Source organism: Poecilia reticulata, chromosome 15 (genome assembly GCF_904066995.2).
Source record: "Poecilia reticulata chromosome 15, P_reticulata-male-v2, whole genome shotgun sequence".
NCBI classification, from domain to species: domain Eukaryota; kingdom Metazoa; phylum Chordata; class Actinopteri; order Cyprinodontiformes; family Poeciliidae; genus Poecilia; species Poecilia reticulata.
Genome location: NC_088844.1, coordinates 18,794,431 through 18,808,044, shown reverse-complemented (window position 1 = coordinate 18,808,044; position 13,614 = coordinate 18,794,431). Strand labels below are relative to the sequence as shown.

General features: G+C 36.7%; 1 protein-coding gene across 4 annotated transcripts in view; it reads left to right on the top strand.

Annotated features, from left to right (window-relative positions):
* The window catches only part of khdrbs2 (KH domain containing, RNA binding, signal transduction associated 2), an 88,211-nt gene that overhangs the window by 21,953 nt on the left and 52,644 nt on the right, over positions 1-13,614 (top strand). For all 4 annotated transcript variants that reach the window (XR_014091151.1, XM_081616301.1, XM_008429838.3 and 1 more), the window contains exon 3: positions 11,793-11,909. Coding sequence is in view for 3 of the 4 variants with exons in the window: in XM_081616301.1 (XP_081472427.1) it covers positions 11,793-11,909 (117 nt within the window). In the remaining variant the exon portion in view is untranslated. The remainder of the gene's footprint in view (positions 1-11,792; positions 11,910-13,614) is intronic.

Below are 13,614 nucleotides of genomic sequence, written 5' to 3'. Positions count from 1 at the left end.
AATGCTAGTGACTAAAAGTCAGGACCATGCTCAGCTACATTTGAAATAATGAGCTGTGTCAACAGGGGAGTTAAAAAAATAAACACACAAAGTGATTAAACATGCCTGATAGAATCAAAGTAACAGTCCAGGTATGCTTTTGATGACGGAATAACATTTTAACATGAAGAACAGCTCAAAAAGTTGGTTTTACATAATACTGCCCCTTTAATATAGAACTGACAGCAACATTGTTGGACTGACGATATAATCCAGCTAGAATAACAGAATAACTAGAAAAGTACGTACTCACATAAATTCTCTAATAAGTGCTCATTGTTTGAAAGCTAAAATATGTTTAATGTAATATTTAACTGGCAAAGCTTGGGTTATCATATATACCAGAAATGATTTGAAGTAGCAATAAAGAAAATCACATAACATTGTCCACTTGGGATAAATGAAGGCATTTCACTTTACTGACAACATGGGAATTTAGGCTACACCAGGCCTATAAAATATTTAGACTTGACATTTAAAGCGTTTTGTAGTAGACTGAAGCGCATCAGCGAGTAACATATCGTGTGCTTTTACAAAAAGCATCCGCATTGCTTTTGTTTATCAAGCACTGTGCTGACAGTGTATGACATGAGTGTGACAAATTTATGTCACATTAATCTTCCATGAGATGTACTGTATATAAATGTGTTATGCATAAAATGGGTGTAAATTTTACTGTCGGCCAAGAAAAAAGTTTTTGGACACTTTTAAATCAAAAATCCCATTTGTTTAGAGTTACCTTTGAATAATTATAACAGGAACATAGATTAATTCTAGACTGAATCTTATGTTTTCATTACTTCTCAACGGTGCCGTACTACTACAGACAGCTGTCAGACCTACGGTAGTTTGGGAATAAACTGAAAAAAGTTTGAAGTCAGACTCAAGCCCAGGATCTTTTCTAATTGGCATATGCTTTGATAAATGCATTCTTTTTTAGAAAAACATGAGTGCAATTAGATACATATGGGGATCATGCGCTGCATTTCTGAATATTACATTTGTTGTGACCTTTTCTTAGCATTAAATAGTCATTGTTGTCCTCAGTACAACCTCAAATACAGTGATGTAGTGAAGTGATCAATGAGATAGAGACAAATCTTCTTACTTGTTTTCTTTTTTGTTGTTGTATTTTTCTGTAAGTTATGGCATCCAAAAATGTATTTTTCTGTAATGAAGGCAGAAAAATATACATTTGTCCACTTTAGGTTTTGATGGATGTCTTTTGGCTCATACTGACATTTTTTTAAGAACTTCTTTAGTTTCTGCATGGAGCCATAAAATATAACTTTTCACCAAAGAGGTTCTTTATCAAGGCTGGTGAAAAAGGCAGCGCTTAGCTCATTCAGTAAAAGTCAGACCCATGTCGTTACAAACGTCTAATTTATTTATTGATATATTCTGTTCTTTTGCAAAGAATTGTAGTGCATAGTGACAATTTAACCACACACATAATATTATTTATCCCTTGCAAATAGATGCACTACTGTCACTACCTTTGTTTAATAATTCTTAATCAGCTGATTTCTGATATACACCAACTGTTGAAAACGGGACTTAAAGACAATGTTTAGGGCAAGACCTATAAATACCACCTGGAGATATAGAAAGATCAACAGTGTTAAAGGACTGAGCAGTCAATGGTGTTTACGAGTTTAGGGGGAAATAATCAGCTCTGAGAGCCGCTGTAAGCGGTGGATTGACCTACTTAAACTCAGTGACGTGTGACTTTTAAATAAACTGCAGGATAAGAGACAGTCAGCTTTTTATTCTGACACTAATGCGACATTTTATTCTTGTTGTAATGCTGGTGTCTACACTTTTTTCATTTTTATATATTTTTAAATATTTTAAATTTGATCAATCAAAAATGGGATTAAACGTTGGAATTTGAAAAATTAAGCTCAAATGTTTTAACTGGCTGCTGTTTTCCCATGAGCCTGCCCCCTAGCTCAGAAAAGCTGTTCTTTTCTCTGAACCCACAGACATTGTGTACGAGTCCAATCCAATCCAACTCATTTAATCTAATTAGAGACCAGCGCCCGAAGTAAAACCAATTGAAATTACTTCCAGGCCTACTGGGTCATTGGTGAACTTCTCTTGCTTTTAGCTTTTATTTAACATCTTCGAGCTTCATTTTGTCGCTTGTTGTAACTACACGGTGAGTCAAGTGTAAATCTTCTGGGATGTGTGATTGATAGGAGCGGAGCTTAGTAAATTGTCTGATTTACTAAGCACTAGAACTGGTTTTGGTGAAAAAGTGCTACTCCTCCTGATGTATTTTGCAAAACTTGAAATTTGAGGCACATCAACTCTCCATAGTTATATTGTAGTTGTTTTAAGTACTTACTGCTTAATTAAGCCATTAGATTAGAATCATTAAAGCTTGACTTTACAACGTTAGATATTTTTTTCACTGAAGAATCTTTGCAGTATTCTTGCATTACAGTTGTGCTTAAAAACATACCCATGGTGCCATGTGCTTTTTAGCTACCGTAGTTTTGATGTGTTGAAATATTTCAGATGTTAGTTCATCAATCATTCTTTGCTGCATTTTTCTATATAGCTTTTACAGATAAATTGTCCTGACGGAGCAAAACTTTGTGCTCTCTCACTAACGAATGTCCCACATGGCATGCAGCCAGAACAGCTCTGATTTCAGAGTCAGGGGCTCCATGAGGCCTCAGCCGCTTCATGTGTTATCAGCAGGCAAGCAGCAGGAGATGAGGATTATCCCAGCACATCCCTAAACCTCAACATTTTCTCCCGGTTTAGCCCTTTTCTAACCCCCTTTTGCACTGTTCAAACTTACCACTACTGGCTAGTCACGACCCCTGTTGTTTCAGGGATGTTCAAACAGCAGCCCTGATTGCTGCTGTTGTCAAATTTTAAATTTGTGAACATACAATGCTCTGCCAACATCTATTGTTCGTGTACCATCTAAGTGATAAAAGCAATTTGCATGTGTAACTGCTGTAAAATTATAAACAAAGCTTCTGTCACCTGTGAGTGCTTATCATTTTTTAGCTCATTGTTGCACAGCTATTAAAATAATGTCCTTCAGTGGAATTTGGACAATGTGTACTGTTACAGATTCACCCCAGTGCCTTGCATCATTCAGAGTGGACTATTTGGGTGCTTTGTTCACCATCTGCAGAAAAAATCTAAAATGAAGCCTTCTGTTGTTTTGCAGCAAGTGAAATTGTAATTTTGGCCTTGAGGCATCCATCCAGAGAACTAATTGACACTTTTTTAGTGATTTACCTTGTTAGTTATGTGATAAAATGTAATGTTATCAGGAAATGGCAATATATAATTCATAAAGGCTCTTGCCTTATTTTGACATGGACAAGAGACAGAATTGTACAATTTATTCAGTAGAAAAGGAAAGATTAAGATAAACTTTGTCATTTTAACTTTACATGAATTTATTTTTGGCTCATTAACTAGACAGCTTGATTTGCATTTCATAACCTTGGAACATGGGGTGGCTTTAAAATGGCTGGTATTGTCAGATGGTTTTGTTTCTATTTTGCTTGTGCGCAGGTAGGTGGAAATATGTTTCCTATTAGATGTATTCAATTTAATTTTCAATGGCTAGTACTATCCTATATAACTTTGTAGTTTTTGTGCATGCAGTCTGCATTTAAAGAACAAGATTTTATGTGTGTTTGTGATACAATTTTACGGTTATCAGCCTTGGGTTACTGTGACCCTTAAATAATTCCTCTGCAACCGAGGCTCCGCCATACAAATTTCATTTTTGGCCGCTGTGGGATGTTGGTGCCCAAGCAAAGGTCCTATCATACGCAAAGGTGTTTTGCTTAGATAAGTAATGAATACAGTGAAAGGTGTACAGAGTGTGAATTAAAATTAAGCACTTGTATGACAGCATCTCAGTTCTGCTTTATGGTACCACAGGTTAACTGTTTGTGTGATGGCTTTCTCTGGCACAATGCTATTCATAAGATGTAATAAAGATTAAAGTCCACGACCTTCTCTGCTACATTGTTGTCTTAGCTTACAGAAAAAACATATTCTGACCGGGGTTGTTAGGATATTATGTTTGTTACAGAAATTTAAATAGTTTTTTTTTTTTTTTACATGTGGCTAATGATCACTAAAGAAAGTAGCTGGTAAATATTGCTGTGTAACAATCTAGAAAATCAACATGGTGTTTTTAAATTCTAATTATGCATTAGAATTATGCACCCTATTTCCCTTGATATAGGACACACTATTTTGCCAAATTATAGAATTGAGGGTTTTAAGTCACTTTCACAGGCTCAGCTCCACAAATCACTCAATTAGATAGGCAGGCTGCTTCTAAAAGCATTTATAAACATTTACGTTGCTCTCAGGAGCTCAGTAAATGATAAGTCTGGGTATAGCTGTTCCCAGGAAAAAGGTTCTAACATAGTGGACAATGTAAGGCTTGGCAGAGGGGGAATCATGGTGTGGGCTTTTTAAGAGTTGGGTTTAAATCACGTGACTGATATTAGCCATCACATTTCAGTTGCCAAAAAAAGTTCAGGTTCCATAAATTGCTTTATTTATACAAACAACTGCCGAAATATATGAAACAGCAAAATCTTTGTCTTCCTAACAGGTTTCGTGTTTGTACAGTGGACCCTGCCTATTCACAGAACGAGGCCAAACATCTCAGTCTATGTGTTCAGCACATTTTTTTTCTTTTAACACAATGCTGTGAACTGTTAAGACCTCCACACACCCACACCCAAAAAAACAAAACAAAACACTTTTTATGGGAATGCAACATTATTATGAGACTCTGGAATAAGAACTAAAGTATTTTAATGGTGGTGATGCACCTGTAGTATGGCCATTGCCTTCTTATGCAATTCTGCTTGATTCTCATCTCCCTTCAGAGTTCAGTTTAGATTTTCTCCCATTGAGCTTGATTTCGCTGGTTGGTCTAATTAACAATGAAAAGGAGTTGCAAACAATGACCCCAATTTTGTGCGGCTGTTTTAGAAATGTAGTATTTCTATGGCTGTAGTTTTTCAATGGCAGCAAAGGAAGTGAACAAAGCCATTAAGATCAAATACCAAATTAACTTTAATGGCCATCTTGTTTGGCTACGCACTTCTCTTTTCGTAATGAGGGTTGCTTCCAGAACAGAAAATTTCCGGTAAGCTTCATAGCATGGAACTGGTGCATTATATATATTACAGTTACCACCAAACATAATTTATCCTTTCATATAGCATTACATGGTAAAATATTAGCAATTGTTGAGAAAACTGCAGTCTTTTTGAGCAAAGGATACGGGCCTTTTTTCAATAAAAAGAATAGGAGGTATGTTAGAGCAATACAACATTCTGAATTATAGGGTTTAAAATTTCAATTGTAAAAGACAGCTGAAAAGCAAACTTTTTAGTAGATTAAAATACTGCATTGCATTCTCTCTTTTTCTGTGCCAATAATATATTTGGCCAGTTGGGTGATGTTTCTCTTCCCCCAAGGCCTACACCTGACATAGATTTCAGACTCTGCGACGCAGTTTTGGAATTTTCTCCTGTTGTTTGTGTTTTGTTTTTTAATGTCATTCTGAAAAAGAGAAGAACATTTTTAATATCGTATTTTGGAATATTTCTCATCCATATTGAATTTCCTAATATAGTTCAGCCTCAATGACTGAACAAAGATCTTTGCAGCTCTATTTGTAAATTTTTGTCTTTCCTACGTGGTCGAAAGTAGGAGATGTTCTAACAGGAAAACTGTAGCTCTAGCAGGAAAATACAGTTTTTGTTTTTTAGTTTTCAGTGCCAAACAGCTTTTGAAGCTTAGTGTCACTTCAGCATCACAGGCTGATTTCACATGTTGAGTGAAGCTGAAGCAAGGCCACAGAGTAGAATGTTTTAACTTTACAAATACTTCAACATATAAGCCAACGATATAAGTCACTTTAGGTGATTAGAAGGGAATGCTGAAATAGGTCACTTGAGACTTAATTTCTGTTCAAAATGAAGCTTTTTTTTTTTTGGCTCACACTCAGTAGAGGCAGAAAACATATCTGGCGATTGTGATTCGAATCATTTTCTCAGCCATTGTGGTGGACCACAGCAAATCTTGTCCCCCTTACAGAGGACCCAAATGGTGATTTGTCAACTTTCTTTAATGTCTGTGGAGCTCTAGCGAAATACTCCTCTGACACACCTTCCATCAAGTCCTCCACAGCTGTCATTAAAGCACAAACTTCTGCCTGAGGCGTTAATCCTCCTATCACACAGGAGCTGGATTTCCCCAATACCACAGCTCACTAACCTGGCAGTGAGTGCCTCAGGACGTGTTGACTGACCCCAGTGCACAGCATAAAAGGGCAGTACATTTTCGAGCCCGAGAGATTAAATGTTGTTCTGTTGTTCAATTTGTGTTGCCACTGTGCTTTGTCAATATATTTTTGCTTTTTATGGAACTGACCTTATACTGAAGCATGGGAATATGCTAATTTGGCACCTGAAGTCACCTTGAGGCTGCTTTGATTTATTTTCTATTTTAATTTGATATATTTTTCAGTCATTCATCAAGATACCCTTGATTAGTGATTGATGATTTTTATTGACCGTTTTGTTTTCCTGCCGAGTTTGGAGCATGAAAAATTTGGCCATGGAAGAATCAAAATAATGGAAGTAAAACAGCAGGCTTCTCTCCCAGGTTTTGAAATTATTATCTACTGTTGTTGTCAACAAACTTAACCATCCACATAGAAAGTTCGTTGGTCAAAAGGAAATCACCATGATTGGAATTGAACTCAAATCACAAGCTTAAACAGAGAACTTTGAGGAAAGTTTTACAGACTCACTATGTGGTTTTGCTCATCCACAAAACAGAGCAGGTCTAGACTACAACAACCATTTAGGTCTGCTGAGAGGATCATTAGAGCTAACTTTCCCTCCATCCAGGACTTGTACAGGTATGAACTCAGAAAAAAAAGGGCAGGTAATATCTCTGCAGACTCCACACACGTAACGAACGCAAACAGTTTGGACTTTTACCTTTGGGTGAATGCCACAGAGCAATATTTGCAAAAACCAGTTTCCACAGAAACAGTTTCCTTCCCCAGGCTGTCAGTTTGATGAACAGTTAACAGAGTGCCTAGATCAATACCATGAATATTTGCACTATTTCAACCTTGTCTTTTTCTGTAAAAACATTTTATATATGTATAAATATAAACATAACAAAAACTGTAATTTTTACATTAATTCTTACACATTCATATGTAAAATGTTTTATTCTGACTAAAGCATACAGTAGTGTAGTGCTCATTGTAACAACAAATACTTAACTGTGCATGTCATTGTGTCTAGCTACCAATACTCAGGTCATTCCTCTCATTGACCAGCACTCTTCTCTGGAGGCCCAGCATTGGTTAGTTTGTGAAAGCTGTTATGCAGACCCCTGTTCCTTCTTGTTACTCGGAAGAAGACATCTCACAATCCACCCACGTTATTTCAGCAATTTTTATCATTTTAAATAAAAGTACTCGTGTGGCAACTCAAAACCCAAATAGTGTGTTTTCTGAAAAACACAGTCACTTGAAAAACTGACAAAAGAACTGAAGAAAAAAATATTTAAAGCGCTATTCTACAGACAACAAAAACATAAAACTAAATAAGTTGCACTCACATAATGGAACAAGCCTATTACAAACACTTTGATTCTTTGTATTTCATTTGATGAACGGAAATGTTCATGTTAGTTTTTGGGTTTTTATACTCATCTCCTAACTGATGATTTTTGCTGAACACTGAAAAAAAGTAAAACAAGAGTGTTTCTGGACATTCTAGCAACTGAGAGAAAAAAGTCCAACTATAGCCCATCCACCCCTGCTAGAACAAAAGCATAAGTGGTAAGTTAAGTTAAAAAAATATAATTAATAAACAATGTTTTCTCCAGTTAATCACTCTATTACTTTGCAGTTACACCATCACAAAAGCCTGGAATGAACAATAGCAAAAAATATATATTTTTAGTAGCTGCCATGTTTTAATCATCCACTGCACCCGATTGGCTGGATGGCGCTTTAACACATGCACAAATCAGTCAGGCAGCACTAATCTAAATTGCAGCAGCTCTGCATGACAACCGTTCAAACTGCTGAAAACAAGAAAACATTCAGTGTCCCTCACCTGCAGAGGTCAGGGTTACAGGTAGGGTCAGCTGAGGTCACTTATGTGAGCTGAAAATAACATATGGACATGCAGCTTTAAGTTCCCAATCAATTTACATGTGAATGTATTGAGACTTGCAACATAAACATACAGATTGAATTAAGTCAAAAAATATTTTAACTCGCAAGAAAAAGCTTGACTATCTTTAGTGTTTTCTGTGAATGATTGACATGCATAGGGAAATTGTTTTCCAACAAAATTCCTTCTTCATATGCACATTTCACATGAAAACATGTGTATCTCTGCTACACAGACTCCTCTTCCTGAACTGGACATTCCTATTGTCTTTATACAATTTTGATTTCTTAGGCACATGCAACTTGAGACTTCTTGAAACTTTACAAAAGGCTGCACCAAAATTGTGAAGGTGTGCAGTTGCCCTTCTGACAGCTTGGAAGATTTCTTTTTTAGCTTACAAAAAAAAAAGATTTATTTTGTAAGCCAATCTCAGTTTATTTAGTGGATAAAAAATAAAAAATTGAGTGGTTGGATAAATGGATTTCCGCATCTATGAATATGTTATTGCTCAAGACAAGAATGAATGAAGACATTTTCAGGCTAACATGGAGTACCATTTGCTTATTTCAATATTTTATTTTTTTGCTTCTTGTTCCCTTGCGTTCTGCACATTGCACCTACCTAGAACTGCTTAATTTGCCTTTATTTAGTCTATTTGTGTATTTTAAGGCCAATGTGAATCTTCTATGAAGTCAATGTGATCTTGTTCAAAAATATAACCACAAAAAAATAGAAACGCCTCAGGCATTGAGCTCCTGGTGAAATGTGCTTTGCTCAGCTTGAGTGTCAACTTTGTGGATACACATTAGTGCAATGTGACTCAACCTCCAGCTACTGTTTTATGCCCTGTCCACATAGAACTGCATCTAAAATTAGCCTTTAAAGCTTAGACATTTAAATATATTAAAGTGATCTCTCTAGGCTCTCAGTAAAATATTTTTTATTTCCCACAGAATGTATTCTGTTAAACACATTAAGCAGAACAGTGTGCCCACTTTGTAATGCAATATTTGTTCATTGTTTAAAGAGTCTTTTGTGCATAATTGCCGCATTCACAACACCCTTCCTTCTAATATCTGCAGAGTTATCATTGCTGAGACTGTAGGGGGTACATAGCATCATTTCAAACCTCATTTAACACCGAACGTACCCTTTCTGTAGCTCAAATTGCTCACCATGAAGCAGCAGAGAGACTCTAGACATTCATTAGCTTAATGAAAACAGGCCACTCTTCTTCTACCGCCCAGTGAGCTTGTTCCTGATGTAACCGCAGCGACCATCTGCTCTTCAGCTCCCTGCCAGCCACAGGATAGTCCTGTCACAGCAGCTCCAATGAAGGAAGACATCCACAAAGGTGCTTTAATCACTGAGATCAGAGGACAGGCAAGGACAGCAAGAATTTCTCCTTTCTTGTTTTTATCCCTTTCTTCTTCTTTTTTTTTAGTTTATTGGTTTTATCCCTGCATCCCTTGGCGCTTCCTGATTGGCTGCTTCACTCATCTGAGATGTTAATGATGTTCACGAAAGAAGCTGAGTGTGCAGTTATCGGAGTTGACTTGCTGCAGCCACACACAGCTGGCAGTAAGTTATTAGCTTATTAGCTGCTCAGTCACAGCAGGAGATGATGCATTCTGTGAAGGTTAATATCATTTAAGGGTTAGCCAGAGTGAGATGTAGTGGGCAACTGACCACCTGTTCCGATCTGAAGTTGAACTTTTTAGGTCCTAAAAGAGGCAACTTAACTTTTGAAAGTCAAAAACATTGATTACCCATTATAAGACATCTTAGGTCTTTAACTTTGTTTCCTCTGGTCCTTAATTGTATCTAAATCTGCAAGTTTGACGTTGTTTTATGAATTTACTTTTAAATTGATCACAGCTAATCCTAGCACTCAGACTGACAGTCTTGCAAAATTATTCAGGTGCCCTGTACATTTTCACATTTTGTGACATTTTGTTAAATGGACAATTCTTAGATCATCACTAAGGTGTACATAATTGTGAAGTGAAAAAATATTTACATGATACTTTTCTCTTTGGAATATGTTTATATCGCGGTGCATTTCTGCGTTATCACATTTTTCTAAATTTTTCCTGAAACGTCTCATCCTCATGATTGGATTGGAAGCATCTGTTAGTAGCAAATTTTATATTCTTAATGAGATTCTGTTATGCCCTGGGTTGTTTTGAGCTACTTTTGAGGTTTGATTATGCGCTAAAGAGGAGATGAAAACACTTTTTACCAAACAAGTTCTGACATAATTGAATTTTTAATCACATGACTAATCAGCTGGTTCCATTGTTAAAATCAGTAGAATTGTATTTCTTTCTCCATGTCTCCATGACAGAACAATTGCAACTTGCCAAATGGCAACATACTCTTGAAAATCTTGAAAACATTTTCTGCCACATATAGTAATTTACATGTTTTGGTCTTATCTGACCAAAGCACCTTCTTTAACATGTTTGTTGTTTCCTCTGGCTTGTGACAAACTGCAAATGAGACTTCTAGTGACTTTGGTCTTTCCTAGTCCAAGTGTGTGGAATGTATGACTAATGGTTGTATTGATAAATTCTTCCACCTGAGTTGTGGATCATTTCAGCTCCTCCAGAGTTAATAGTCTCTAAGGTCTGATTTTTGCCAAGCTCTTTTCTTTTGAAGGAGACAGACTGAACAATTCTGTGTTGTTTAAACACTGGCATATTTTCTTTTAAGTTATATTTAAATTTCTCCATAACTTTATCCCTGCCCTATCAATTGTGTGAATGCAGTAAGTTAAAATGAATACAATTGTGGTTGCAGTAAGTTAAAATGGTAAAAAAAAAAATTAAAGTGGTATGAATATGTTTGCAATAGTTTTACATGAACATGAGCTGGTGCAAAATAAAAGGGCAAATGATAGTCAGAGCCTGGAGGCTGGAATCTGATGGTTTGTCATCTGGATAGTATTACTTAATTTCCCAATGGGATGGGAACTCATTATTTCTGACTTTATCTCAGCGCTGACCTCTGGAACTGTTTCAGGAACGTTATTGGTTTGAGTCCATGCTCCCATTTTTTTTACTTCTACAGTCCAACATTGATGGTGAATACAGATATGATACATCACTAGCGAGGGCACGGTGCAGGCGAGGGATAGACACATATGTCATCCTGGACCGCAGATGAGAATCACATTCACCTTTAATGCACGGCACAAAGACCAAAATGATATTGATTTATTACAGGCTACATTACAGCCTTTTTCTCTCACAGCGAACGGAATGTGAAATTTTATTGATACAGGATGACTAATGGCCAGCAAATGTCTTTTATGGTTAACCTTTTCTCCAAAAAGATCAAATTCCTTTTACACTGAACACTTACGGAGAGAGACTCACTCTGTGGCATTTGTCTTCAGTTATCTCAGTTTTTTCTTGTTTTTTCAATTGGTGCTCGTCTCATACGTTGAAAGCACCAATAAGCTGCTTGATTTTCACTTTTCTCTCTCTCTCTCTCTCTCTCTCTCTCTCTCCCTCTCATTCTCTCCTGTCTCAGTTTAACTTTGTAGGGAAGCTGCTTGGACCGCGAGGGAATTCTATGAAAAGATTACAAGAGGAGACAGGAGTGAAAATGTCCATCCTTGGCAAAGGATCCATGAGGGATAAAGAAAAAGTAAGACACATATTGATTTGTGCTGAAATGTGGTTATTTGGCAGTCCTGGAAGGATTATTTACAGAAACCCAAGCACTAACTACGGAATATTTAACTATGAACATAAATTTAGGATTAGAAATAACTTACATTTACTACCAGATAACCAAAGAAAATACAAAATAATGTGTTTAAATGATGATATCATGCATTAGGGGAAAAAGCCTCTGTGACCCAACCAAACCTACGTGGCCCTATGTAAATTTGACCCTAAACCTAGTAACTGATTATACCACCCCTTCCTGGGGCAATGCCTGCCATCAACAATTTACAATAAATGGCAGTTAATCTTGCACATTGCTAGAAAACTCAGCATCTTGTTTAAGATTATGCCATAGTATTTGATCACATTTCAGTTCAGACTTTGACTGGGCGCCACTGAATTTTGTGTTTAGTTTTCTTTTTGTTTTAGGCATTCAGAAATGGACCGGCTGGTACGCTTTGGATTATTGTCTTAGTGTTGAATCTTTAAACTTGACCTTAAATAGTAAACGACCTGTCATTGTGTAGCACTTTATCGAGTTCAGAAGACTCCACATTTGCTTCAGACTACATTTTTCACACTACATGCACAAGGGCGGGGATGGCACAGTTGGTGCTGCACCATCTACCCAGCTCAATGTGTCAGTTATAAACCTAGCTGATAAGCCTGGTGGGCCGCCAGGCTTATGATACACTGGGGGAAATCCTGGAGCTCACCTTCTAAGATCTTTTCACTTACTTCATGTTGTCAAGACAGGTAATATTTAAGACATTTCCTCATCCTACAGATCAGATGGAAATTAGACCTGGGTATGTCTTTTGAAATTTCACCATAAATGGGCTTAATTACATATAATTCATGATTTAAAAATTGGGCATTTATGTCTTCCTGTAGAGCCAGGTTGGTTTGGATAGCTTATAGTATTTTGCATAACAATTTTGCATTCATGATAATATAACGATGTGAAACTTTAAAGTGTGCCCAAAAAGCAAAAACAAGATAAGAAGTCTATAAGGGATCCAAATACTATTTTACAGCAGTTTGTATCGCACTGTTCATGTACATTCTAGTGACTATCTTAAAATATCGTGTGGGTGAGTAAAATATATATACTTTTCACTTTACAGAACTAAATTGGAAAAATTATTTTCCCTTTCATGTTGTTTCATAGCTTTTGTCAATTAGGAATCGAAAGTATTGAATCTCCCTGACAGAGATATTTATCTCGTTGACTTATGGTCCCCTGGGACCAAACCAGGCGTGAGGACAGACTGCCTTCTGGGGCTTATATTCATGCATATAACAGGTCTCAGAGTGTTCCTATTGAGTTACAGTGCTATTATTACTGTAGCCTTTGATTCAGACATCTTGACATGACAAAAGACATGCAGCCTTCCCATGTCTTCACTGAAACTGGACCTCTTTGTTTCATTACAAGGAAAAGACGGGGTGAGGAAAATAATACAGGGGCTTTTAGAACGACTTTAAAGTGCCTGTAATTGATAGTTTCACAGAACCATGAAGACTATTTGACAATGTGAAAGGGTGTTTTTGCCTGGATTATGAGATGGACTTGTGGCTACCCACAGCTTAATGCAGTTTTGTGCCTTATAATAATACATTTTTTGTTGCTGCTAAGTGCAGCTGCCTGTCCAGTTCCAATGTTCATGTATGCAGGAGGC